The 27,535-nt window shown below is 38.1% G+C and overlaps 1 protein-coding gene across 8 annotated transcripts; it reads right to left on the bottom strand.

Moving 5' to 3' along the window:
• Positions 1 to 727: 727 nt before the first annotated feature.
• LOC124134849 (aftiphilin-like) lies at positions 728 to 26,398 on the bottom strand. 8 transcript variants are annotated; one of them, XM_046499909.2, is made up of 10 exons: positions 26,261 to 26,398; positions 21,673 to 23,634; positions 21,215 to 21,372; positions 20,486 to 20,621; positions 19,939 to 20,097; positions 17,974 to 18,031; positions 17,309 to 17,377; positions 12,651 to 12,713; positions 10,293 to 10,307; positions 728 to 8,112 (listed from the first exon to the last, which is right to left on the bottom strand). In XM_046499909.2, the coding sequence occupies exons 2-10, from the start codon at positions 23,590 to 23,592 to the stop codon at positions 7,895 to 7,897; spliced, it is 2,796 nt and encodes a 931-aa protein (XP_046355865.2). In that variant the 5' UTR covers positions 23,593 to 23,634; positions 26,261 to 26,398; the 3' UTR covers positions 728 to 7,894. The 8 variants fall into 8 exon arrangements, 5 of the variants coding, with proteins under 5 accessions (XP_046355865.2, XP_046355866.2, XP_046355867.2 ...); XM_046499910.2 differs by having other exon boundaries at positions 21,215 to 21,369; XM_046499911.2 differs by lacking the exon at positions 10,293 to 10,307.
• Positions 26,399 to 27,535: the final 1,137 nt, after the last annotated feature.

Here is a 27,535-nt window from a genome sequence, read left to right as displayed (position 1 = left end):
AAGACTTGGTCACCCACTTACCACTTTATGAAACACTAGCATGGGTATGGCACTGACAAACCAAACATTAGCATGGTTATGGCACTGACAAACCAAAGGTCATATTCAGGGATTCAAACCTACTGTCTTTGTTTGTTGTTTGTTAAACACCACACTCAGCAATATTCGCTATATGACAGCGGCCTGTAAGTTATCAGTTATCAGGACCAGACAATCCAGTGACTGACATCATGAGCATTGAGATACAATGACATCCATCAAACCAAGTCAGCAAGCCTGACCATCCAATCTCATTAGTCGCCTCTTACGACAAGCATAGTCGTCTCTTATGACAAGCATGGGTTGCTGAAGATCTATTCTACCCCGAATCTTTACGGGTCACCCTAATAAGGGCACACACGCCTTATAAAACCCAGTGAATAGACAGGCTGGCACATATCCACATACGGCTGTCTGTAAGTAATCGAGTCAGGGCCAGACAATCCAGTGATTGACATCCACGCATTTGAGATACAATGACATCCATCAAACCAAATCAGCGAGCCTGACCATCCAATCTCGTTAGTCATCTCTGTGACAAGCATGGGTTGCTGAAGACCAATTTTAGCCTGGATCTTCACGGGACTGTCACAGGACCCTGGAACTCCTAATGGACGCTGCCCAGCAAACACAGGGGTTGTAAAGAAATATGTACATGCCAAGCATACAATGAACACAAAGCCATCTGTATACAATAATGCTTTATTTGACTGAAATCCCTATCTGACAAGTCACCACTGCTGACGGGACGTCAATAAACAAGTTTCTCTACACCATGGCTGAAGGAGCGACAAGTAAACATTGGACATACTGACATCCATACTGTCAAAAATAGTCTTTCACAAACAAATATGTATGTATCAGGATGAAGCATCTGTTGCCTCTTAGTGATGAGAACTTCGAGGATATAACGGACTATATACAACTATATGGTATCTTATTTGAAAATACATGTTTCCTTTTATTGAGGTTACTGATAGAATTGACTTAAAAGTAGATTGCTTTGAATAGAGTGACAGCAATAATTCTGATAAATATGATGCATAATGACTGACTCTTCTACTAGGCATAGAACCGGTCAACAGTACTGCATAGCGAAAAGGTGGGCTTTTTACGGGGGGAAAGATTACAATCATTCATCAAAATATATGGTTTTGCACATTACATCCAAATACAACATTTATACCTAACCTATAATGATGAGGTCACTTTAGAAATAATTTCTCACACTAAGAACATCACTTGCAGTGCAGTAGAAAAATTGTGAGAACCATCAAAATCACAATATCAACACCAAAAGGAACAAATGTCGGGCATATTGCTCTGGAAATTCCAAACTTTACCACTAAAAGTTAATTGTTTTATTTCTCAATATTAGTGGGGCCACACTATTTTAAACTTTTTTGTTTACAGATTGATCAACCAAAGTGATAAGCTTTTAACCCAAAAATATAAAATGGCATGAAACTATAAATGGCAGCACAATAGTTTACAATTCTACACATCAGCTGATAAACTGCACAGTGTACTGGGAGTCTCTCACCACCTCCGAAATAGATAATTCAAGCTTATTAGTGCTTAAATAGTATAATATATTCATTTGAAACCGATTTAGTGTTGATTCTGTTGCATCAATCACAATCTATAGCTTTTTTTTTTACTTATAAAATATTCAGATACTAAACTGAACTGATACTTTACCGACAAAAGCTTAATAGATTTATTAGTTGGGAAACCATCCCTGTAAACCATCCCATTAAAACAGTGTGGCCCGAGTGGGTGAATATCTAGAGTTGATGGTAATAAGAAAGCTTTGCAGCCATGGAGATGTTCCACCCTATGGTGAATCACACCAGGATATTCTGTATGACAAACACACCACCACACCAGTGTCACCCTACCACCTTCAACAGTGCAATAAATACCGACACCTGTCCATCAAGTTAACCATCTCCAGGAGGTTAACTATCTTTAGACAGTTAACCATCTTCAGAAAGTCACCCATCTTTATAAAGTCAACCATCTTTAGACAGTCAACCATCTTTAGACAGTTAACCATCTTCAGAAAGTCAACCATCTTCAGAAAGTCTACCTAAGGAATGTACATATGTGTGGTCAACACACTTTCACCATCCTTCAAGTTGAAGAGTAGTCAACTGCTGTCAATTTCAGCAAACAAATAAATAGCCTATTAACCTGGATAAAACATCAATATCTACCCATCAAAATGAATTTTGCTTGTAGTTTACAACAAAAATGAAATAAAATAATTCCGAAGCATGTACAAGTCACAACCAAGCATATAACAAACTGATGCTAAAACAACCAATAAATAGGACTAACAGAACCTACAGCAGCATCTAGTCAGCTAGTACATATTAAAGCGGAATGAAAGCTGCAACTGTTCCATAACCACCGACTAACACCACATGATCTAGACCATTCTAAGACCATCTGGTACAAGCGTGTTCTTGCTGGGATACACAACATTTCACTAGAACTGACTAATAATCTAGTGGTCTGACCAGTCTAAAATCATGAAGGAATCATGATAATTGTGCATAATCTCTCATCATCAACCCCTGAACATTCTGCAGCAAATATTTCAAATTCAGTGGTAGATTTTGCAGATTTGTATTTCTACTCAATATATAACAAAGCAACTAGGGTTTCAAAATGGACGGTTAACACTGCTAACCTCGAAATAACAACTTCAGTTCCCATCAACATTTTCCAAAACAACTTTTTTTACCCGTTATTTACTGAAAACTATGTAAAACTTTAATATGGTCCAAATAATTTATTCTATGATTACATTCTCCACAAAATTCTTCAACATATAACAAAATTCTTCAAAATGTAACAAATATTTCCTGTATAAACTATCATGGCTACACGTTTTTGATGAAAATTCTTTCAATGACTTAAGAATATTCCAGATCATTATTAATGTGACAGTTCACAATAACAAAAGTCACATACAAACTAACTGTCCTACGATTAAGGTTGATTTTGATTTTTACTGCAGGAAAAGCTGCCTAAAATCTTATTGGTAAAGGAAATGTGCAATCACATTTAAAGATGTACAGAAATATTATACCTAAATTCGGATAATGTTGTATGAAAAAACAATATATGTTGTTGCTATCAGATGAAGCAACAGTCCATATTGAACCCAGTTGACAATAAGAAATCTGTTAAAACTTAAACAGTAAGACACACTCTTTCCGCTCCATACTCGTCACACACATCTACTGCTCACAGCTAGATGAACTCCACAGAGTATATCATGCTCCAATACTTGCTGTTTTGATTAAATACACATACATAACTAATAATAAGCTCTAAGCAGTTACACAGATATATCCTGGCAGGGACGTGAAGGGATTGGAATGAAAATATGTTTGGAACTGAACATAGGAAAATCATAAAGAATTATGATTAATAAAATATCGGCATCCATAGACACCATAGGGTTAGATATTAAAAAGACTTATTCTAGATATAATTTGGCTTTACATATTTAATGGTATTATTTGAAGACGGAGAAGATGCTGATTACAGGGTTTCGGAATACTGTACAATTCTACTACAATATCAAGAGAGGAAATAACATTATATATACATCACATTGCACATATCGTATAGATGTTTATAATCACAGTTTCATTTCCTGATTCATGCCTCTCTCACATCAGTAACAACCTCCAACAACATAGTACATTCCCTGTCATCTCTGTACATACAAGGTCAATATCAGACTGGGATACTGGACATCTCCCATATAACAAGAAAATCTCTGGTTAATTTCATTCATAATTTGTAGCAAATATTTTGAAGATATGTGTCCAATAAGATATGACTGCATACCTATTCTCCTTATAACTTGGCTGTACGTCAGGGTGTATATCATATTCTGTCCCAAAGCTGTCTATGCAGGGATAGACTTAACAACAGGGGCGGTGGGGTAGCCTGGTGGTTAAAGCGTTTGCTCGTCACGCCGAAGACCCGGGTTCGATTCCCGACATGGGTACAATGTGTGAAGCCCATTTCTGGTGTCCCCCGCCGTGATATTGCTGGAATATTGCTAAAAGCGGCGTAAAACCATACTCACTCACTCGCGTACCAACAAATTTGTATGTAGCCAACAGGGCTTGCTCCTTTTTGAAAGTTACTGGCCCTTCTTCAAACTTAGTGGCCTACAATTAAATGGCTCTGAAAATTTTAGAACTCCTCATCCCCAAAACATTTTTTCCTGCACTCTGAGATTAAATCTTGGCTCCCATTTGCCTAATTTCATGGCAATTTTATCAGCAAATAAAGATGTTGTTGTACACTACATTACAAAATGGCACCCGGCTGCCATTCTACCATGATGCTCAAATTACAAAAAATTAAATATACATGGAGAAGGGATGAAATTTTGACTAGCCAGATGGGCCATCTACTTTACGTTTCAGCAAGCCCTTTGTAATTTTAACTGGCCACGGGACAACAGGCCAGCAGTTAAACCGACCCCTGCTATGAAGACAACTCAATGGTCCATGACTTTAGTAGAGAAGGAAGATCTAGTGGAAACTGGTTGGACAGAGTTCAACAAAGCAATCATTGTTTGGACCAAACTTTAAAAATGTAGGCTTGTCCTAAAGCAAAAATTACTTTTTTGTATCAGTGTCATTTCGAAAGAAGCACTCCCACAGCACAAATAAACCTAGTGAAATATTGACTATGTTCCCACTTACATGCTTCAACCATGGCTATTTCTAAAATACTGACACTTTCCACTTCTATATTTGAATGATTAATGCATCTGTTGTAAACATGGCAAAGATTCAATGAATTATTGTGGTGTCATGATACAGATATCATAATGAAAAATTGCATCTAAACAAAGAATTATATGTCACATAAGGAGGTTCGTTGGTATGAGAATTAATGTGTTGGTTTTTTTCAACTAGACAGATTGAGTAGTTATCTGTTTAACAGAATAAAGATTATTTGTTGGATTTGGTCTGTAGCACTTCTCATTGATGATACAAAAGGCTAATATCTCCTCATGGACACACGTACCATGCTTAAGTGTAACATGTTGAACGGCATAAGACAATCATACTATCCTCGTTCTTTCGAATTGTTACAGCCTTAATCATGTGTATCAGTGAGTAAGTAGGGTTTTACACCGCTTTTAGCAATATTCCTGCAATATCACACCAGGGAATACCATCATAAGGGATCAAACCCCATCCTCGATTATCCCGCATATCATATCTCCATTAAATAATGATAAATATTCAAGACCCATCACCACCAAAGCTTGACTTTTAGTCCAGCTGAAATGACACAACCAGAAGAGTAACCATCAAATGAAATTACATGATATTGTTTACATTAATTATGTCTAGGTGAGCAACGATGTCGACTCATGTTACTATGTTCAGTCTCAAATAAAACTGAATGCCAAGTAGTTAAAGGACTTCCTTTCCCCAGTCTTAAAACTCAAGAAAACATCTTTTCCAGCTTGAAGTTCATTCTGATTCGTAGTAAAATCCTTTTGAGAAAGATAATAGGGGTTGGCTTTAACAAGGCCTCTATTTTGAATATACATCTATGCCAAACTTTCATTAGGTTTCATTGTAATTGGTTGTGTTCAAGCTCCTCAGAAACAGCTCTGTACTAAGTCAGCGCTATATGAGATGAAGCAACTAAGCTTTGGCTGTGTATGGGTCCAGGGTATGTAATCATTGGACATCATGATATGCTGGACAACCAGGGACAGTCCAAACTGTATTCTCATCGAGACACGTGAATGCCAACTACTACCCCTAATTTACTCTTCAAGTGTCAACCAACAAACCTGTACTTAACTCCAAGGGTCATCTAACAAGGAGGATAATTTAGGAGCAGGCTCAATTATTTGAATACACAAAATCACCACTTTCCATGATTAACGACAGATTGACCGAGTCAAAAAACCTGTTAATGTATGTGGACACAAATGGATAATATGCAGCATTGCTACCAATGGCTATGGTGACAGTATTATAGTTCATGTTATACACACCCTATAAAATCTGTATCCGGTTTGTTTACGAGTTTCTTCTATACAATTTATTTGTAGTGGTTGCAAGACTATTAAAAAATTTAAGAACAATCAAATTGAACATCATTAAGGTGACTTCATAAGTAACAGATATTAGCTGACACTAATACATGAAATTGTGCGTCAGTGAAACAAAAATATACAGTCAATCTTTAACATACACCAAGTCCCTACTATCATGATCATACGGGTAGCATCACTGATCAACCAAAACCAATCCACAGAGACAATGTAATGTAATAGCCAACAGTATTGTCTTTGCCAGTTCAAACTGAAAGCTGGTTGCCTAAATGCTTTAAGTGCATATTGATATGAATATGACAAAGTTCATGGCCACAAAACTACAGCATTCCATGAGTGACAAACCTGATGTAGCAGAGTGTGCTTTAAATGATCAGTGCAATCTACAATTGTAGGGTTTACAGAACAAATTCCACCAAAACTAAGCAACTGTTATTGCCTCTGATGTACATGACCTCAATTGTACATGACATTACTTAATACACAAGACTGTGAAAGAATAAGATCGATGATTACTTCAATGAATAGACATTACTGGTAAACCAACAGGGCCAGCCCACTTGAATAGGCAGAGACCAATCTCATTAAAATCAGACATTTCATCAGATTCCATAGAACCTCTTTGAGAAGCATCTAGAAGTTGGAGTACAAAGTAAGGATTAGACATACGGATGAACAACTTTATTACAATTAGGAGCGATGTTTCGATGTAGGTTCTAACACCGTTATCAAGCAAGCATTCCATTAAGCACTTGCTTGATAACGGTGTTGGAACCTACATCGAAACATCGCTCCTGAAGTTGTTCATCCATATATCTTATCCTTACTTAGATTCCATTTATCCCATTCTCTCAAGATCTGAACCACATTCCCATGTGGTTATGCCAGATGAACCTGAGCAAACTTTTTTTCAGATATTCTATTCTGAATACTTCACTGGCGGAAACCAAGACGCCTCCACATTCACTGGCTGATAAGGAAGTTCACTGAAAGTAACCAATGGAGGAGGGTTTGTCAGATCTTAACAGAGAGAGGTATCTAATTAGAGAAAATATTGAATTTTAATGAGATTGAGACAGCAACAAACACAAGGGCCCACATAGAGCAAGAATTGGAAACTTGTCTGAAACTGCAACCATGAACTGTCTCATCTTAGTATATGCATACAAAATGTCATCAGGGCCCACTTGCACAAAGTGATCTTAGCGCTACGACTATTGTAAGCCTATGTTATAGCATTGGAGTTACGATCATCTTAGCTCTAAGATCGCTTTGTGCAAGTGGGCCAAGGCCTTGTTCCCCTATTACACAATTGTAACTCCCATACTTTCACATAGGCTTTTGACAGTCATAGCCCTTTGATATTTTTGTGAAACTGGCCCAGGGACCCATTCCACAAAGTGATCTTAGTGCTAAGACTGTTGTAAGCCTATGTTTAAGTATGGCAGTTACGATCATCTTACTGCTAAGATCGCTTTGTGGAACAGGGCCCTGTCCTGATGATTGGTTAGATACCAGGGTGCGGTTGCACAAAACCACCTTAGAGCTATGATCGTCCCAAGTCTATGTTAAGGTATGGGAGTTACAATCACCTTAGCGCTAAGATCACTTTGTACAAGGGCTCCCAGTAACAGATGGGTGGTGAACTTAACATGATGTACAGGAACGCTCTGTGATCTCGGGGGCTGTTGTTGGTGTACCAGTACTAAAGAATCCCTACCTACAAGCTATAAACTAATCATCAGCCTGTCTAAGAGGGAACATGAGAACTTTAGACGTCATGAAGGAGAGGATAGGCAGTGAGTCTATTATCCGTCCCGCCTCTTCTGAGAGATGCTCCTCCCGGCGCCGCCTGGTGGTGGTTGTCACCTTCATGTTCTTCAGGACATCTTCCAGCGGAGGCAGGGACTTCACCGATGACCGGGGTGCATCCAGGATCTCTGATTGAAACACTGAAACACAGAGAGCAGCATTCAAAACTGTCCATATCAATAAAACTGGTAGAACTTGTCCCATTTGCCAGATATGACCATGAACACTTGTAAAACTTGTGATGCAAGATCAATACTAAGAAAACAGAACATCTCCATTTGAAATATTGGGGTGAAGTGACTATTGATTCTTTATTATACATTGAAATTATTTCAATCTGAATTTGTTTCAAAACTGATTGTGGTATTTCATGCTTATGGGTTCCTCACATTAACTATCATTTTGATGGTAATGAATGACTCCAAACATTAAATTCATGCATTAATAATTAGTTTCAAAGAACATAACTTTCACAGCACAGAGGATGGTACTCAACCTTGATCGTCCAGTGTATTCTTTCTCCATTGTTCTTTTCATTGACACACTGAACCCATCTGCTACCACTGTTTCATATTATTTCAAATCACTCCATGCACATGAGTTTGAAATGATTGGACAGCACTCATTCAAATCAAACTCAAAACGAAGCTATGGCAGCAAATGGGTCCAGGCTCTGTTTCACATTATAGAATGAAGATAGAGATTTTACACACTGGATAATCAGGGGTGGATGGGACCCTGAACAACAAAGCACAAACTGACAAACACAAACATGCACCTGTATCAAAATAAGTCCACTGCATACTCACGATACAGAACCAGTTACTGACATGCAAGAGTGAGTGAGTATGGTTTTATGCCGCTTTTAGCAATATTCCAGCAATATCACGGCGGGAGACACCAGAAATGGGCTTCACACATTGTAGGGGGAATCAAACCCAGGTCGTCAGCTAATGAGCGAATGCTTTAACCACAAGGCTACCCCACCGCCCCCTGACATGCAGGAAGAGATGAAGAGACTCTGCCATCATTACTGAGTCACTGAAGTAAAGCAGTCCACAAAGCTGGTATCAGATGGTAACCATATTAACTTCAGAGAATACTGGTTTATATATACCGGCATACATTATGATTCGCATAGGCTAAAGGTAATGGGTCCAAATGTAATGACTAGCTCAGGGTTTATCTAGGATTTCTCACAAAATGCCTGTGGAAGTCAATTTTGAAACACAATATTTGTAACTTTTAAATGTTATTACTTTCTTAAATTCAGAGGTATTTTACCATTGCATTCAGGAGTGAAGTAACAATGTAAAAGAAGAAAAAAGAAGCTTATTTGGTATCAAACATTAAGCCTATTTCCCTTTACCATGTTTACTGGTCATGTGAAATACAAAATCAGTGAAATGCACGACACCTTCGCAAAAAGACACCTTCGCAAAGATAAAACATTAGAAAACCTATAATGGGAAGTTTGGTATTAAAAATGGGGATTTTTTACAGTACTTGATGCAGACTAGGGTTGAAAATCGGCCTCTTAAGAACACCCACAAAAAATCCTTATGCTCATCAACTAGAGGCATTATCAAACAAGAATAAAAAGAATATTTACCATCCATACCAGGAACAGTACAAATATTTGAATATTTCAATAACCTAAAACAGTGACAACCATTAGCATGATTAGTCATATTTCATATTTATAGTATTATAGAATTGTTTTTGTGGACCCGTATTGGGATGTCCACAGATTTGATTTGAATGAGAATGACTATAACCATGATCGTGGTACTGTCATTCATTCCCTATTCATTACTTGGGGAAAAGAATATGTAGAACGTATCAATTTGATATTGCCTTAATCCTAAGTGCTGAAGTTGTGTTTAACACCGCTTTGAACAGTATTCCAGATATATCACGGCGTGGGAGGAAAGCCCAAAGTGATGCAGGTATTGGATATTTACCACAATGGTTAAACCCATATGTATGGTTATGGTGCTGACAAACCTAGAATCATAATCGGGGCGAACCGGGATTCGAACCCCAAATCATGGATTTCTGGCATGCCCAAGGGATGCAACTCTGCGTAGCTCCAGTGACATGACAATGTACATGCAAACATAGGAAGATATAGAAAATGATACAGGTTATTTGGTATGACTAAGCTTTGTGATGCTGTTCCTAAGCAGATGAATAAAAAGAGTGGACACTGAATTAAAAAATGCCAACAGTGATAGCTCACAATCAATAGCAACACACACAACAGTCTTCTATCACAAGTGTAAGGAGGGCTAACTAGAACACAGCTGGATCGTCTTACCCCAGTCCCATTCATCTTGAAGGCAGGGTGGGAGAAAGCAGGTAGATGGTGTTAGCACATGGATAGTCATGGAGGAGTAGCTCATGGTTAGCCACGGAGGAGTTAGTATATGGTTAGTCATGGATAGATGGATCATGGTAAGTACAGGAAGTGTTAGCGACAGTCAATACATGTAGTTTTTGTCATATTCCCAATCATGCTGATGTTAATACTTAAAACATGTTAAAGATTTGAAGTCCTTATATCAAAACTGCAGATGCTATAGCAGAAAACCACAAGGAACCCTTAATTCCTAGCACTACATACAGTCTGTGCCCAAAACGTTTGAGTGCATTTGCCCAAACATGGTTCTTAGGATCATTTTCAGTAGATTTTACTGTTAATTTATGGACAATCATCAGCTGAGCTTACTAGTAAGACCGAACGAAAGTTACTTGGCTCTGACTTTGGACTAGACTGTTGCACATATAATTAAAGGCAGTTATATCACTGAACAATAAATAACAGGACAGGTTTTCTGTCTGTTCTACGGACTACTAGGTATTCCTTGTAATCCAGGTAGATATGTGAATTCTGGCTTTATTCCTACACATGGGACAACTTTCAGCTCAAGTTAATGTGTATCCTAATATTCATATCATGTATGGACCTCATCAAATTTAGTATCAAGATAGTGAGTGAGGGAGTGAGTATGTTTTTATGCCGCTTTGTACCCATGTTGAGAATCGAACCCAGGTCGTCGACGTGACAAGCGAACACTTTAACCACTAGGCTACCTGAACACCACTTATCAAGATAGTATGTACATATAACTATCATGGCCTTGTGTTTCATTATTACATCCCTAAAAGTAACCCCCAGCTTCACCCCTTCACGTGAAGTCAGTGGTGGAATATTTGCAGCTGGGTTTCAAGGAAGCTGGGTGGTCCAGAGAAATGTTGTGATGTCCACATGCTGAAATGTCTGGTTAGGAGTGAGTGAGTGAGTGAGTTGGGTTTAACGCCGCTTTTAACAGTATTCCAGTTATATCACGGCATGTCAGCTTGATGTGGGAGGAAAGCCCGAAGTGATGCAGGTCTCAGACGTTTACCACTTTGGTGAAACCCTCGAGCAAGGGTATGGTGCTGACAAACCTAGAAACATAATCAGTGTGAACCGGGATTCGAACCCACAAACATAGGTTTCTGGCGTGTCCAGGGGACGCAACTCTGCACAGCGAATCGCGGCGCCTTAGACGACTGGGCCACTTGTGCCCCCTGTCTGGTTAGGACTACTGTAAGTGAAACTTCTGACAACAGGATTTATTGTTCAACCACAAGACTGATTACATGACAAGTTTTGGTTGTAGATATTCAGTGGTAGTGACAGAAGGTATCAGCACATTATAACTTAATTTTAAGTGAGATATAATATCTATGGCCAGGTGAATTTGTTTCCTTAAATTTGTCAAAATTTACCAAAATATATAAATGCTGTTTTTGATTGAAAAAAAAAACTTTCTAAAAAAAGCATTCGCCTGTATTTTTGTTTGATAAATGTTTATTTGAAAGAGGTTTTATAATTCTGCCTCTTGGGATGTAGTGATCGATATTAATGTGCTAAACAAGAATATACATTGGTTGGTCTTAGTTTACAAAACATGGCAAGCTCCTCACAGCAATAGTTCATTCGTGGAGCTCCCTACACTATCAATGCCACCAATCACAGCTTTCCCTGTTTTAGGCATCACAACCATGCATGGAGTTGAACTCAAAACTGACTGTTATGCCACAAACAAGAGTTAACTGTCGTAATATCAAACATTCTTCCCAAAGACATACACAAAAATATAAATGTCATTACCAAAGCTCCAGATAACTTTTTGAGCAATTGAGTTTTTACTTGAGGGTTACTATTCTAATTGGGTTATTACATTTTTTATTGGGTAACCAATATTTCTTCACTCATCTATTCATAACTCTATTGTTTTTTTCCCAAAATAAGTTGTAAGATTTTCAAAAAATTATATGATGTTTAAGTTGTATATAACCATGATAACTGTTCTAAATATATAGGCTTGACTTGGAAAGTAAATTAGCTCGTAATAGAGTTTCCGAAATTAACTCCTTTGTACGCATGCTGAAAAAGCTTCACTGGGTATTTACGCGAGCTGTTTTTATACATTGAAGTTTTTCATATAATTTACGCAAATACGCTGCTTATCTGTAGCTCTGCATTACATCTGGGGTTAGCAAGACTTTGTTCAAGATTCTTGTAATGGCTGCTTGCACACAGGTGGCAGCAATGATACCGGGAGGACAACGAAGGTGTCACACGCTGAGGAGTTCACAAACATGAGCTTAAAGGGAGGTAACTCACCTGTGTTCTTGTTCACATTCTCTGTCTCTTGCACTGACAGAAAATCCAAATCTAGCGTCTTTGCTGGAAAGTAGCAATAGAAACGAACATTCACAACTTACATTAAAACCAGTCTTGCCTATTGAAACCAACATTTATGGAAGAAATGTTGATGAAAATATACCACGATCCCTTAACAACTTCAAAGACTATTTAGCATGCAAAGCATATTAACAGAAAATTTAAAGGAATCAAAAAACTTGTTCACATCAACAGAAATAGTTAACATTATTGAGACACACAGCAGATACAGACGGTGCAAGGTTATGTAAGCAGACAGGACTTGTGACAGAACAGAGATATAAGAAAACAGTTCGCATAAAAATACACACACAACACACACATGCATAGAAGGCGTTTTCAGAAGCACAAAGCTGCTTGGTATTCAACAGGTATACAAGTGGGATCATTCAACCTTTGTTGTTTAAAATACCCGATTGACCCAAGACTATTGGATATCTGGAAAGACTACAAGCTTTCTCCTGAATCTAGTTATGTGGCATAAATTTCAAAAGACGTGTGTTCTGATTGGATTTAACTCATGGTATCTGTCCCTGACTACAGGGGAGCATACGTATTACAAGATTAGAAAACAGTATATCAGAAACAAATATATCCCAAGTGCAGTCAGGCAGAATACATTACAAAATACTAGGGTTTTTAACTCATAGTTCTTGTTTCAGCCATTTCTAATAAACAATCTCCACGAAACAGTTTTACATCATACAACATGTTTACGAAAGGTCCACTAAACACCTAACTTCATATTAAAACAGAAACAGTGTATAGGTTGATGGAGGAGACCAGCCACCCAAGACATCTTTATAATCATGCTTCCCAATTCCACAAAATATATAAAACATAAATAAGATGAATAAATATTTGATATGACTAACATCGTCACTGCACCCACTAATATTAACTCATTCAATATATCTTCAGTGTTGGAAATTAACATAAGTCTGCAGGTATGAGTCTAGGAAAGACTACTGACATTTCGTTGTAAGCTAACACTTTCTCTATTAACATGATTAGGTGGGCGACAATTATGTCTGCGAGTGTTATATTATACTGTTCTTAAAGAAACAGTTCTTCAGAGTGTTAAGTCACCATTTACGACTATCATAGGTTGTTGGGACCAACTAAAAGTGAGTGAGTGAGTGAGTGAGTATGGTTTTACGCGGCTTTTTAGCAATATTCCAGCAATATCACGGCGGGGGACACCAGAAATGGGCTTCACACATTGTACCAAAGTCGGGAATCGAACCCGGGTCTTCAGCAGGATGAGCTAACGCTTTAACCACGAGTCTACCCAACCGCCCCACTAAAACACTGAATCCCATGAGCTGAAGGTAGCCTGTATACAATTGAGTCTGGACCAAACAATACAGAAACTGATTTGAGCAACAATCCATGTTGCTAGGATATGATGATTCCCACTCCACCAAGCCCGACAACAAAAAATTGCCTCTGAAGACAAGCATAGATTTCTAGAGACCAATTCTGACCAGGAATACCCATGGACCGGGCTGCATGCCATCATAAAGTGATAAATAGTGTAACCTAGGCCACATTTTGATTAGTTCATGCGCCAGCTACTTAAACCTGTCTACAAAATTGATCATATGGAAACATTCAAAGAGCATTAAGACAAAATCATCATAAAACTATTTGCTTTTTCAAGATGGTCAAACCAAATCAGCATTCAAGCAAACACATCTATGAAAGCTATTGCCTGTCTCTACCACTAGACAAACCCATCTAGGGGATCCTAGCATATAATATAATATATGTGTTGTATAAGGATAAGACTGGATGTCCCTCACAACAGCCAGCATGGCCAGATCAAGGAGAGTGAGTGAGTGAGTGAGCAAGTGAGTGGGTGATCACCAGTGACATTTCACACAGCTTGTGGCAGTACCGTTATTCTGGTTATCACAACAACAATGGGCTTCCCAGTTGCATGTTTGCACCATTTTACCAGATGCACAATATTGCATCCAATACGAAAAATAGTTAAGTACTGACACAGATAATATCCACAGTGAGTTAGTGGGAGTCCCTTAGGATGCACAGAGTATGCATGTTTGATTGGCTGAAACACGTAAATTTTGATTTATCTGATACTTCTGTTCTGATGATTAAATATCAGAAATATGTTTGGAAAGTCCATATCAGATCACTCACTCTCTAAATTTTGATTCACACAAGGAAATCCCATTATTAAATAAGAATAAGGCATCACACAGACTTTGTATTTTATTTGCTGCTGGTACAGTGGTTGCCCTGGGACACCCATTTTATTCTCTGAGACCCCTAACATTTGAGAGTCCCCAGGACTTGTAAATACAAAGACCTAGGTAAATCCCTGCTCGGAACAAAGTGTGGCGGCTTCATTGTGATGAGTGAAAGCTAGTCTCAAACATTCTAATTTTTGAATGATGATCATGATGATAGATTTACCAGTATGACAAATGAGAGAGGTTACATTGTGTATAACTAGTGGAAGGACACTTATCATGTCCATTCGGATTCAAGCAACAGTTGTGACACATATTAAGAAACATGAAAAAACTTCCAATGTTGTAATTATACATCCTTTACCTGGAAAAGCACATCATGTAAGTTGGTATGCCATACATATATTATACTTGACATACAGAGCATGTTAATTATGATGTGAATTAAGAGTTTAAAAGCATTATAAGGATATATTCCCAAGTAGAAATCATGTTAATATTCCCGTAGCCAAACAACAATCTCTTATTTAGCTACTCATGCAAAAGGCTAGGAGAGGATGTCGATAGAATCCAAAACTGCAGACTTTTCAATGTTATTCCTCTAGACAGCTACCTGACTGAAAGTTCTCAAAGCCATATTTGAGACCCTCCCACTTTGAAAGACATAGCGACCATTTGTCATGCATTCAACAAAACTGATGTATGATTACTGAATATGAATGAATGGGGTATTACAGAGAAATCTGCCTTGTCATATCACAGTGGCCTGTTGAGTGATTGAGTGATTGAGTATGGTTTTACGCCACTTTTAGCAATATTCCAGCAATATTACGGCGGGAGACACCAGAAATGGGTTTCACACATTGTACCCATGTTGGGAATCGAACCCAGGTCTTCGGCGTGACAAGCGAAAGCTTTAACCACTAGGCTACCCGACCGCCCCGTTGAGTGATAGAGTCTGAACCAGACAAACAAGTGGTTGATAGTATAAGCACTGATCCATGTGCACAATGACAATCAACATCTTCCCTGTCACCCATACAAGCATTATTCAACCTCAGCAGCTAACGAGTAACCCCCTCTTATTCATGTTTGTCAGCTCTTTCAAAAGCGTAATAAACAAGGGACTTATTCTGCCCTGAAATCCCCACAGGAGATAACTGAATAAATCAAAGGTCACTAGAGTGAGTGAGTGAGTATGGTTTTCCACCGCTTTTAGCAATATTCCAGCAATATCACGGCGGGGGACACCAGAAATGGGCTTCACACATTGTACCCATGTCGGGAATCGAACCCGGGTCTTCGGCTAGACGAGCGAACGCTTTGACCACAGGGCTACCCGACCGCCCAAAAGGTCACTAGAGATAACATCATGTTTTCTATCTCAAATGAATTGCATTCATTGATAACACAAACATCTCCTGACACTAGTAAGCATAAACCTTTTCTTGCCTTCATGTTTCTCATGAACAAGCATCCTTAGAAAGTAATGTGTGAAGTGTCAACAGAGAGTGTTTAATTCCCTGGTTCGCAGTGAGACCACAGACTTATACAATTTAGAACTTACAGAATGATGATATGGCATATATGAGCTGTGTTAGTTGAAAACTGTTTTTCTGAGAAGATCCCACATCCAAATGTAGTCAATGAACAATCACTGCTCCACCCGACTTGATCAATACTTAGATTGACCGGCAGGGGAAATTGAAAACCAATATGGGCCCAGAATTTACACAGAAAATATTTCAAAGTATAGGTAAGACTAGGGACTAGTTTTAAACACTTTACCTATCTCATGTTTTAATTTATAGATCAATCTCACAATGACTGATTACATTAATTACACTAAGACACACTCATGAGTGAGTGAGTGAGTTTGGTTTTACGCCGCTTTTAGCAATATTCCAGCAATATCACGGCGGGGGACACCAGAAAAGGGCTCCACACATTGGACCCATGTCGGGAATCGAACCAGGGTCTTCGGCGTGACGAGCGAACGCTTTAACCACTAGGCTACCCGACCGCCCCAGACACACTCATGACGTCTGGACCTAGAACATGTACAACAGAAGTTGTTACCTGATAAATGACTCATGTCATAAGGTGCCATTGTAAAACCTACATCGCAACACATAAGTACACTCTACTTCACAATACAAAACTTTCCATTCAATGCAAAACACTTAGCGCATTCAATATGAAAATTCTAGAAATAAGTTCTGAGTCTCAAATATGGATTTCAAACCTCCCCAAGAACTGTTCAGAATACAAACATGAAAAGTCATACATTTCAGTTGCAGTTGTTAATGAAAGCATTGCAATATATAAGATGGAAAATGTAAAGACGGTAGTGTCTGGATAGTGTCAAGGCAAACCTACACATGCTACTGTTTATTGGTTGAACTGGGTTCTCGCCATTAACTGCTTTCATCTTGGACCTTTCTTCTGCTGTAAATATCAGGAAAGAAAAAAGTGTTTCTTTAAGTTTAAGAAGGAGGGTTATTGGCCCTTATTTCTGCAGTGTAACCATGGTAACTGGCCTTATTTGGTATGGTGTTGCTGATGCATGTGTACACACCATAACTGAGCAGAAGAATATGTCACAGAATGTATACTCAGAACTTCAAACCACAAAAACAAAAAGGGTTAAATCTACAATCATCAAAATGCACAGGTAAATCCAACTTTACACAATATAGCATACATTTTACAAAGGATCGGTAAAATAAAAGGTCACATTCAATGAGCAGGTGAAGTAGATGCTTCAGCCAGTTCATGCATCAATCAGAATAAATTTCAATTCATATTAGTACAAAGAGCACTATATCAACAAAGTTCATGCTTTGAAAAGACATTGTTCATCTTCACTGCAACTGTTCAGAACATACTTGCTCTTAACATGAGTAACCTGCTGAATTAGCAAATATCGAAAATGCCCCAAACTCAAGTCCAAAATAACGAAAAATAAAGGAATCAAAATTAGCTGTGCATGCCACTTGTAGCCAAGACCGAGTCCTCATGAGAATGAGAAAAGGCGGGCCTACCTGTCAGCGGGTTTGTAAGTCCGCTATTATCCCAGTCAAACTCTACAGGAGGAAGCTCCTGCAAACAGGGGAAGTAACAACTCATGTTAACTCGGAGTATACCACACAAAATATGTTTAGACTAACAAAAATTTTGCATTGCTGTATACTTTAATATCCTCAGACAGAATTTCCCGCTTAAAAACTCAGCATATACTTGACTTAAACACTATTCTACGCCTAGCACTGCTTAGTATCATATTTCCAAAATCAAGACAATACCCCAAAAGTAAACACAAGCTGTCAAATATAGAATTCTCTATTTGAAAAGTTCAAGAAACACCTAACAATATTTAAGTTCATTATATTATGAAAACTACAAATTTGTACTGATAAGCATGATAAGAAAGCCCGAGAGATACAAATCCAGTTTGGAAGATACAAATATATACAATTATTTATTAAGTCACTGTGTTTTTAGAGTCGTAGGAAGAGGTAAAAGATGGAAAGACAAACAAATGATAAAATTCATTAACACCCTTACACCAACGTAAAATCATATTTCATAAATGAAGATCCCAAGTCGTGAGTCACTCCCAACAAGCCCTAATGCTTCACCCTCAAAAGTAATCATCTAATCAGAGCTCCAGATAGGCTGCGTATCTGCGTGAAATACACATCAGAAATGCAGAAATACACAGTAAAATATAATCCAAGCGTATCAAATACGCAACGAACATTACAGATACGCTACAAAAATAAAACTTGTGCATATCATCAAAATATTGTGAAGTAACCCTGCGTATTCGATTAGCAAATCAGCAACTTATTTTGAAATTATAAAGGGGCATTCCGTCAACCTTGCAAAACTCCATGATGACAGTTACATCATGATCATTTGCCATCACACTTTCTTGTGGAAGTATCGTGGTATTTTTGAGTCCTATAAAGCTCTCGAACCCACTAGACACCAGTTTGCAGGGACTAGATAAATAGTGTTTTTAAATATTTAACTTAAATACCAACATGTGTAAAAACTAATGGGTAACAGAAATTTGAATACACAGGTAGAATTACTAATACCCAATGATTTTAAAATGCATGGGTAAAATACCCACAACACCAAAAGCTTATCTGGAGCTCTGTCTAATGAAGTTATAAAACAATGGGAGTTCTCCCACACACACCCAACAACTCCTACACACCCCCAACCCCCACTTCCTTTCACTAGTTTCAGCTTGTCCATCACTCATTTCTAATCCTAACGACTGACAAGCACTAGCACAAGTTTCAGCCTGAGCAGCATGTATTTTGTTAGGCTCCATGCATAGTAAGCTCAAATGATGCAATTATGGTTTTCCATTCAAAGTTTATTAAAATTCATGCTACCAGTACCAATACAATTATAAAATAAATCCCCAAAATATTAAATAAATTTCTATTTAATTAAAGAAACCAAAAAAATAATGTACACTCCACTATCAGAGCTGATGTAAAGTAGCTTAAACCAAACCAATCCAGATCTGAGTGATGTACATATAGGTACGATATCTGAACTATTCTTACTGTTAAAGTGCTGATAACCAAACTTGGAATGATATTGTTTAAATATCAAAAACCTACTTATATCATAAACCTCATTAAAAATCACACCTATTTTACCAAATAAATAACTCATCAAATTAACCTTCTAAACACAGACACTACACAAGCAACAAATGACTATATCTACCCATCACCAAATCCTATAAATTCAAAAAAGTAATAAGTAGTCATTCCTTGTTTGGGTCAAAACACAAAAGGTATGCAGTATTGATGCAAGTTCTTACAGTTTTCAACAATGGGCTTCAGTTTTAATTTGTGAACTGAGACAAAGAACAAGTGTAAACAACTGACAAGAGAGCAGAGATTAATAAGAGAAAGACACCACATGAAGCACCTATACCATGTATACACACAGAGACAAACAGAAGCTCGTTATCTCACCTGGGCTCCCCCAGCGTTGTCGTCAGCCTTGTCAGGATCAACAAGTGTTGGGTTCAGTTTGGGCTGCAGTGGTTTTGCATCTACTGGGCCCCTGATTGGCTCAAGTAAACCAATATTGGATGCAAATATTGGCACAGATTGTTTCTTGTGACCAATGAGCTGAAAACATTTAAGGTTTTATCTGACTTTTTTATTTGCATTCGGAACTATCTGCTGTTTTTCATTTATGTATATTAAATGATTTTATTACGTCATAATAAAAAGAGGAAGATCATCAACATGTGTTAGTATTATTCAAGGGATACAACTTTACAGAGTATATTTTTCTGTTGTAGCTATTTTACTTAATAGAAGTAGCTTTGTTCATCATCATGGCAGGTGCAAGACACAGACATATGGGAACTAGGACTTAATGGCCACGAGTAACTAGGAAAACTTTTTTAACAAGCATAAACATGATTACTATGTCTACAGATGTTTCATAATTATGATTACTTAACATGCTTAATCATACCAAAGAATGTAAATAGGTTAAATAAAGTCTCACAATATTTTGTGTATCAATGCGCAGGGTTTTAAACATGTGCTTGTTAGCAGTTGAGGACGTCCACTGGTAGACAAGGGCACTTGTTTTGTCCAGATCACGGAGGGAATGCCACACCACACCAGGCCCTCTTGCTTTCCTGGAATGAGGCAAGTCGCACAAACATCAAGTGGGAGTTTGTAGGTCAATGTAGGACTGGTAGCACATCATCATCAGTTATTATACACTATCCAGTGTATTATATCTCCATCCTATTACCATATATACCTGAGACCCATTCACCATTTTGGAAGTGACGTCAACCCCGCCATATCTCTTACCTGGCACAGAATGTATGTCACTCTTTGTGTCCTCTCATTGTACAGGTATGTGCTTTAAATGGGGCTCAAGGTGAAGGTGTAGTAAAGAATTGGTTCAGGTGAGTGAGTATGGTTTTACGCCACTTTCAGCAATATTCCATTTAATGCCCTCCCTGCCCCCCGGCTGGCTACAGCACTGGATACACATTAGGATACTAATCATAATCACTGCAATAGAATGGAGATATACTACACTGTATAAGTGAGGATGGCAGTAGACTGGTCTCAACACAAAGCTTTCCTTTCAAACCAAATGTAATTACTGTGGGAAAAATGTGACAATGCAGCATGCATGTACTCAATACAAATTATTTCATATATTCTGAACAGCATTTTGACCGGCTATGTACTTGAAGGATTAGATCTGCCATACCCTGTAGTGGTTTTGGATATGTGCATGGAGACTGTTCCCTTGTCTGGTTGAGCCGAGATGAGAACCTCCAGCTGAGATGGGCAGGTCTCAGTCTCTCCGGAGTCCAAGGACGGGAAACATGAGGACAAGATGTGATCTAGCTTCTCTGAAGACACCTGCTTTGAAAAACATACATAAAAAATACCTTGTGTTGAGTTTATCCATCCAAGTGAACAGGTTCAAAGAACCTGTAAATACCAATTGACAAGTAGCAAAAGACCTTAATATTCTGAAACTAATGACAATCTGATTGCCACATTTTGTACAGTATAATAATAAACTTGTTTCAAGTCATGAAGAAACCAAATGGCTACATTTTAAACAGTTAAAATAAATACCTATATGTGTGCATTTGGACAGTTTTGTTCATCATGATTACCAAAGATGTTAACATTAAACCCACTGACGCATATTTCTACCTTGGAATGTGGAGCTGAAAGTGAGGCAGTTGTATCAGGAACTGGCAGTTTAGATGGAATCTGTGATGTCTGGTTTGCTGTAGACTTGCAATCCTCAAAGTTAGCCCAATCACCATCAGCATCTGCAGTGTCTTTATCACTTACTGAGGTAAAACCACCAAAGTCACCCTCCTCTTCTTTCTTGGAATCCTGTGCTGTGTTAAAGTCACCGAAGTCTTCATCCTCCATTGGTTTGGGTTCCCCTGGAGTGGGATCATGTGAAGTAGATTGGAAATTTGCCCAGTTGTCATCACCATCAGCAGTGTCAGAGAACTCACCAAATGCATTCCACCCATCCTCCGCGGCCACAAAACCATCAGATTCCTCCACCTGAGTATCACATGGTACTGAAATGTCATCAGTACAAACATTTTCTTCAGTGAACTCATTGTGTTCCTTTGAATCGATATCACTTTCCGTCCTTTCATCTATCACATCACAACATTCAACCTGGGATGGTTCAGAGTCTGCCTGAAGCTGAGAACTATCACTTGTTTCATCTTTTTCAATAGAAACACCAGATGTGCTCTTTGGAATTTCTGCATCAATATCTATATTCACCTCCAACTGATCTGGTTCATCCAAATCAGCACTCCCTGTATTAGTGGAATCTTTCAAAGCTTCTTCTATAGCCTCCAAACATTCATCTTCTGATTGTACATCTGCAATTGCACTACTGGTCCCACTGACACAATCCTCATCTACCTGACTCTGTTCCTTCTCCGACGCCTGATCCTGAGTCATACCACTGTCCTCACCCTGCAGACCATCATCTGCAGAGTCAAAGTCACCCCAATCATCCTCATCTTCAATCTGACCAGAACTCTCCACATGGCCCAAGGAAACATCCTGACTAGACTTTTCGTTCTGTTCAGAGAGAGCTTGAGAATTATCTCGACTGTCCAGAGGGGAGACCTGTTGGTCAGTAGATGAGCAGGACACTGTTTGATCATCTTTGTTGTGTATAGTGTCCTCCTCCTCTACCTTGGTATGACTCAGGCATGAGTTTTCTTCCCTACTATCCTCACTAACACAGTCATCCGTGGAGGAACATGTATCCAACCCTAGACTAGTCCTTGTTTCATTTGCTATCACATCTGAATCTACTGGAGCTTTTGGTACACAAGATTCACAAACAGAATCATTATCTGTGGATTCTATTTTGTCTCTAGGCAATTCAGGGAATGTATCATCATTGTCAGATTCACAGCTCTTATCACAGAACTCGGCCGTATCTTCTGACTTGGGCACAGGGGAGATGTCTGTGCTGAACATCCCTGAATCTGTTGTTGAGTCTCTTGAAGCTTTAACTGATGTGGGTACTGTATCTTTATCATCACAGGTGGGAGATCTAGAATCGCAGCTGCCATTGTCAGGAGAGGTTTCACTTTGTACACTGAGAGAGTCTTTTGATTCATGTAAGTCCTTTAGTTCATGATTACTTATTGTTATTGGAGTATTCTCACAAGATGTTTGAATGGGTAAGTTCTCAATATGAGGTTTCTTTGAACTAACATCTATTTCGGGATTATCATCATATTGCTCAAAATCTGCAAAATCAGACTCTTCTTCAATCCCATTTACTAAGGTATTTGTAGAATTAACATCTTGCTGATGGAAACCATTTGCATTTTCATTTGTACTTATATTAGTTTGTTTCTCAGACAGAGGATTGTTATTCTTTATATTTTCCTTGACCACGTCAGTGGAGTCTGTATGGTCAGCTTCAATAGGAGGAGGTAGTTCTGGCGGGTCTGGAGAGGATTCATGACTATCTCCAGCCCCTGTGAAGTTGCCAAAGTCATCATCATCATCATAACCAAAGGAATGGTCATCAAATGGTGGCGGTGATGCCGAGACCATTGGAATGAAATTCGACATTTTACAATATTTCAGTCACCCGTTTTGTGTCATGCCATGATTCTGGAAAAAAGAATGACAACATCAAGTATGATTATTTAGTAGCATTCGTCATTTTCATTCTGGATGTTTATTATACTTGTCTCAGGTCAAAAACATAATTGATGACCCGTGAAGATTCCGGGGTAGAATAGGTCTTCAGCAACCCATGCTTGACGTAAAAGGTGACTATGCTTGTCGTAAAAGGCGACTGATGGGATCGGGTGGTCAGGCTCCCTGACTTGGTTAATGCATGTCATTGATCCCATTTGCCTGGATCGAAGCTAAAGATATTAATCACTGGATTGTCTGGTCCAGACTTGATTATTTACAGACCGCCGTCATATAGCTGGAATGTTGCTGAGTGCGGCGTTTAACAACAAACCAACCAACCAACATGATTGATATGGATCTGATAAAATGTGCTGAGTAGACTTACTTCTATTAATTCTACATAAAATGTGACCCACCAGGAGAATTGTGCTGTGACGTCACAAACATGGTAAAGAAAGATGTTTGATGTTGACTTGATGTTGACTAATCTATAAATCACCATCTGTGTGGACAGTTAAAAAATATATTTTCTCTCGCTTGTTCTTATGTAATAAAAACATTATTTCAAAGCATTTCAGCATACATGTTTTCATTCAATTAATCAGACATTATATATAAAAACTACAATTATTACAGTCATAAGTCTGAACATGGGGCATAAGGGAAAAGGAGTCCAAATGTTTGATGCCATGTCGTTCTGTAATAACTATGATAAATATGAATTGAAGCTTATCAATTGCATTTTGGGGTCCTAAGATACTGCAGTATTTTTAATATATATAAGAAGTCAAAATTTAATTTTTCACCCATGAGGTCTCTTATCTCTTGGTCGGTCACAAATAGTGTTTCAGGGGACTTCTAATTTTCATATGTACATGTGATAACCAAAGTGTATCCCATGTCACAAAACCCCCAACAGTAATACATGTCTAAGATATAATAAGTGATAGGTGGGCCCTTTTGTGCATCACAATTTATAGCAATTTATCAGTTGAGTTCATGCATTTATTCAATCAGTATATAAAGATCTGTGAACAGCTAAAAAAGACATGCACAAAATTTGTTTGTGTTTAACACTCCACCCAGCCATATTCCAACTATATGATGGTGGTCTGTAAATAATCGAGTCTGGGACAGACAATCCGGTGATTGACATCATGAGAATTGATCTGGGCAATTCAGATATGATGACATGCATCAACCAAGTCAGCAAGTCTGACCATCTGATCCTTTTAGTCGCCCATTACGACAAGCTTGGGTTGCTGAAGACGAATTCAAAACCAGATCATCAGGGATCACTTACACAAACTAAACAGGCTACATTAGGTAATTACACAGTGCTGTTATTCTACTGGACTTAAAACCTTCAGAATGTTCAGTAGGTATATCTTATTAGCAAGCATCATGCAATGATTTCAGGAATATGACCAATTGCAATAAGCAATTATAAGTACAATCACACAATTTCATGAAGCCGTTTCAGAATCAATTAGTTGATATTTCTTACTTTTGCAAACAAAACTGAACTTTTCAGAACATGGTAAACAATGGTAAATAAATAACATTTCAAACTTTAGAAATTAAATGGTGACAGTGTGAGTTTGGGTGAGTGAGTTTGGTTTAATGCTAGTTTTAACATTATTCCAGTTATATCACAGCATGACAGCTTAATGTGGGAGGAAAGTGATGCAGGTCTCAGATGTTTCACTGAGACGTTTTGGTGAAACCCAAGAGCAAGGGTTCGGTGCTGACAAACCTTGAAACATAATCAGGGTGAACCAAGATTCGAACTGACAATCATAGGTTTATGGCGTGCCCGCTTCTATTGTTTCAGTAGGAAAACCAATGAAGCATATGATTGGTAAAACTATAGAGCATTACAGAAGCTTTGGGAAAAGGTCACACATCTTGTGTTCCAACAAAATCGGCAGACATATTTTATTGCCAAGGCATCATCTGACATTTACTTGTTTTTGGCCAACAAATATCAACCGCAAAACAACTTGACAAAAACATTCAAGATTTACACTTGGAACATTTAAATATACAGTGCCATTTTCAAGACTGATCAACTGAAAGGCCTGTGCCTGATCTCAAATGTCTCGGAAAATTAAAGAATATTTATCGTCTCAATTATGTTATGCCCTAATAGTGTACATGATGTATGTATTCAACAGAAAACAATTGTGTCTTACCACTGAAGGACGGATTTAGATCAATTACTGAACAAACAACTCAATGTTTTTGATGATCTGGATAGATCGTGATATCACGCTTAGCCTATAACGAAAATATGTTGAAGAAATGTCAACATGGCCTTACGCATTTTTGAGCGACATAGACCTAAATGAATATACATTATTGGTATAATATGTCTTCATAAAATTCACGCTTTTACAAACAATTACGATCCGCTCTGAGAAAACAAATCAATATTGTTCCACACCTACTCAGAAAATCGGATGACAGGCGAAATGGTTTCTCAATCTCATACCAGGTGTAAATACTGGGCTCGTTTCGATTATTCACATACACGTATTTGCTGAAGATTTTGCAGAATCAGAGAAGGATGTCAGAAAAATAAGAAAATGCTTACATCGTTCTAACCCATTGCAGATTATGCCAGTGGTTAATGATAAGACATCACATCAGCTGTCCACTTCCTCCACATAGCCATTTCCCATCATTCCTTCTCAAGAAAGCGACACCTTTCGGCGAAGTCACAGGAAGGGCGATAACTTTGCGAGGACAAGTTAACTCTCGCTGACGTACGGCGTATTTGCTTTCATTTCATTTTTATAGGTACTGTGTTGGTCAAGTGCGTTATATTTAATTACCCGACTGGCAAATTAATTCTGAACTGAACGTCTCGTAGCCTAGGGTATGATACCATTTGTACACACTGCTTTCAGGGGTTCTGTTTTAAAGGAAGAGAAATATAACTTTGTTTCAAGTTGCAATACGAATGCTAAATTTACTTTCTCAGAATGTTTGGATAACATTTTAAACTAATTTTCAAAAAGTGCAGAAATGAAGCAATAAAAGCAATACTTGTGTGTTTATGCCAGGAGACATCACATTGTAAAACTCAAAATATACAATTATCCTTACCAGATTGTCTGTATGATTTTAATAAATTAGACTCCCTGTTTCATATCATACATTTGGAGTGACACGTGACCAGTTATCATTCGACGCAGAAAATCACACCGAAAGGAATAGAACAATCCAATCGGGGAACTAATGGCAAGATTAATTTGTTCGTTTGAACAGGACTGGTTTGTTCGTTTGAACAGGACGGACACGCATTTCTTTTCAGCAATTCTAAAACTAGAAATTATACTTTCTTGGAAGGTACTCAATATTCCTAGAGATAAAAGGCTGTGCACTCTTTTAAATGAAGGTTACGCCGAAAATGAATACCTATTCTTTTTTATGGTTTGTGTCCGGTATAAAACTGCGTGAGAAGTACATTCTTACTAGATTTATACCCTACACGTAACAAATACAATTTGCTTTTAACATCAACAGATACCCACCTGGCTATGTATATTTATTTATGCAAATTGCTTGAAAAAGATCCACGTAGACTGATATTGTATATTGTTGTATATATTATATGCTGACTGACCACCAGTATAAACATGGGGGAGGCCTTCATTCGTCATGAATATAGAATAGAACAGCTTACTGCACTTTCATTTAACAGGTTAAAAAGGTAGATCAAAGATGATGAAACGCGACTAATCTTAATCAAAGCGTCTGAATCAGTCATAATATCTAACAAATAAATTACAACGGGATCTGTATATGAATCCATTTTCTTCCCTTTTTTAGAAAAAAACATTCCACCACGAAATAATACTCCCAT

The sequence above is a fragment of the Haliotis rufescens genome, unplaced genomic scaffold (assembly GCF_023055435.1).
Source record: "Haliotis rufescens isolate VD_foot unplaced genomic scaffold, xgHalRufe1.0.p SCAF_3, whole genome shotgun sequence".
In the NCBI taxonomy this organism is placed as follows: Eukaryota; Metazoa; Mollusca; class Gastropoda; order Lepetellida; family Haliotidae; genus Haliotis; species Haliotis rufescens.
The sequence above is the reverse complement of the archived record's forward strand: the minus strand, read 5'-3'. Positions and strand labels throughout refer to the sequence as shown.

What these genes read in the sequence shown, in the direction of transcription:
- LOC124134849 (XM_046499909.2), bottom strand. Translation starts at nt 23,592, where the DNA reads ATGTCGAATTTCATTCCAATGGTCTCGGCATCACCGCCACCATTTGAT. An exon ending in ATATCCAAAACCACTACAGG is followed by an intron (nt 20,622 to 21,214) that starts GTATGGCAGATC and finishes GCCTCATTCCAG; the next exon opens with GAAAGCAAGAGGGCCTGGTG. An exon ending in ACCAATAAACAGTAGCATGT is followed by an intron (nt 12,714 to 17,308) that starts GTAGGTTTGCCT and finishes GCTACTTTCCAG; the next exon opens with CAAAGACGCTAGATTTGGAT.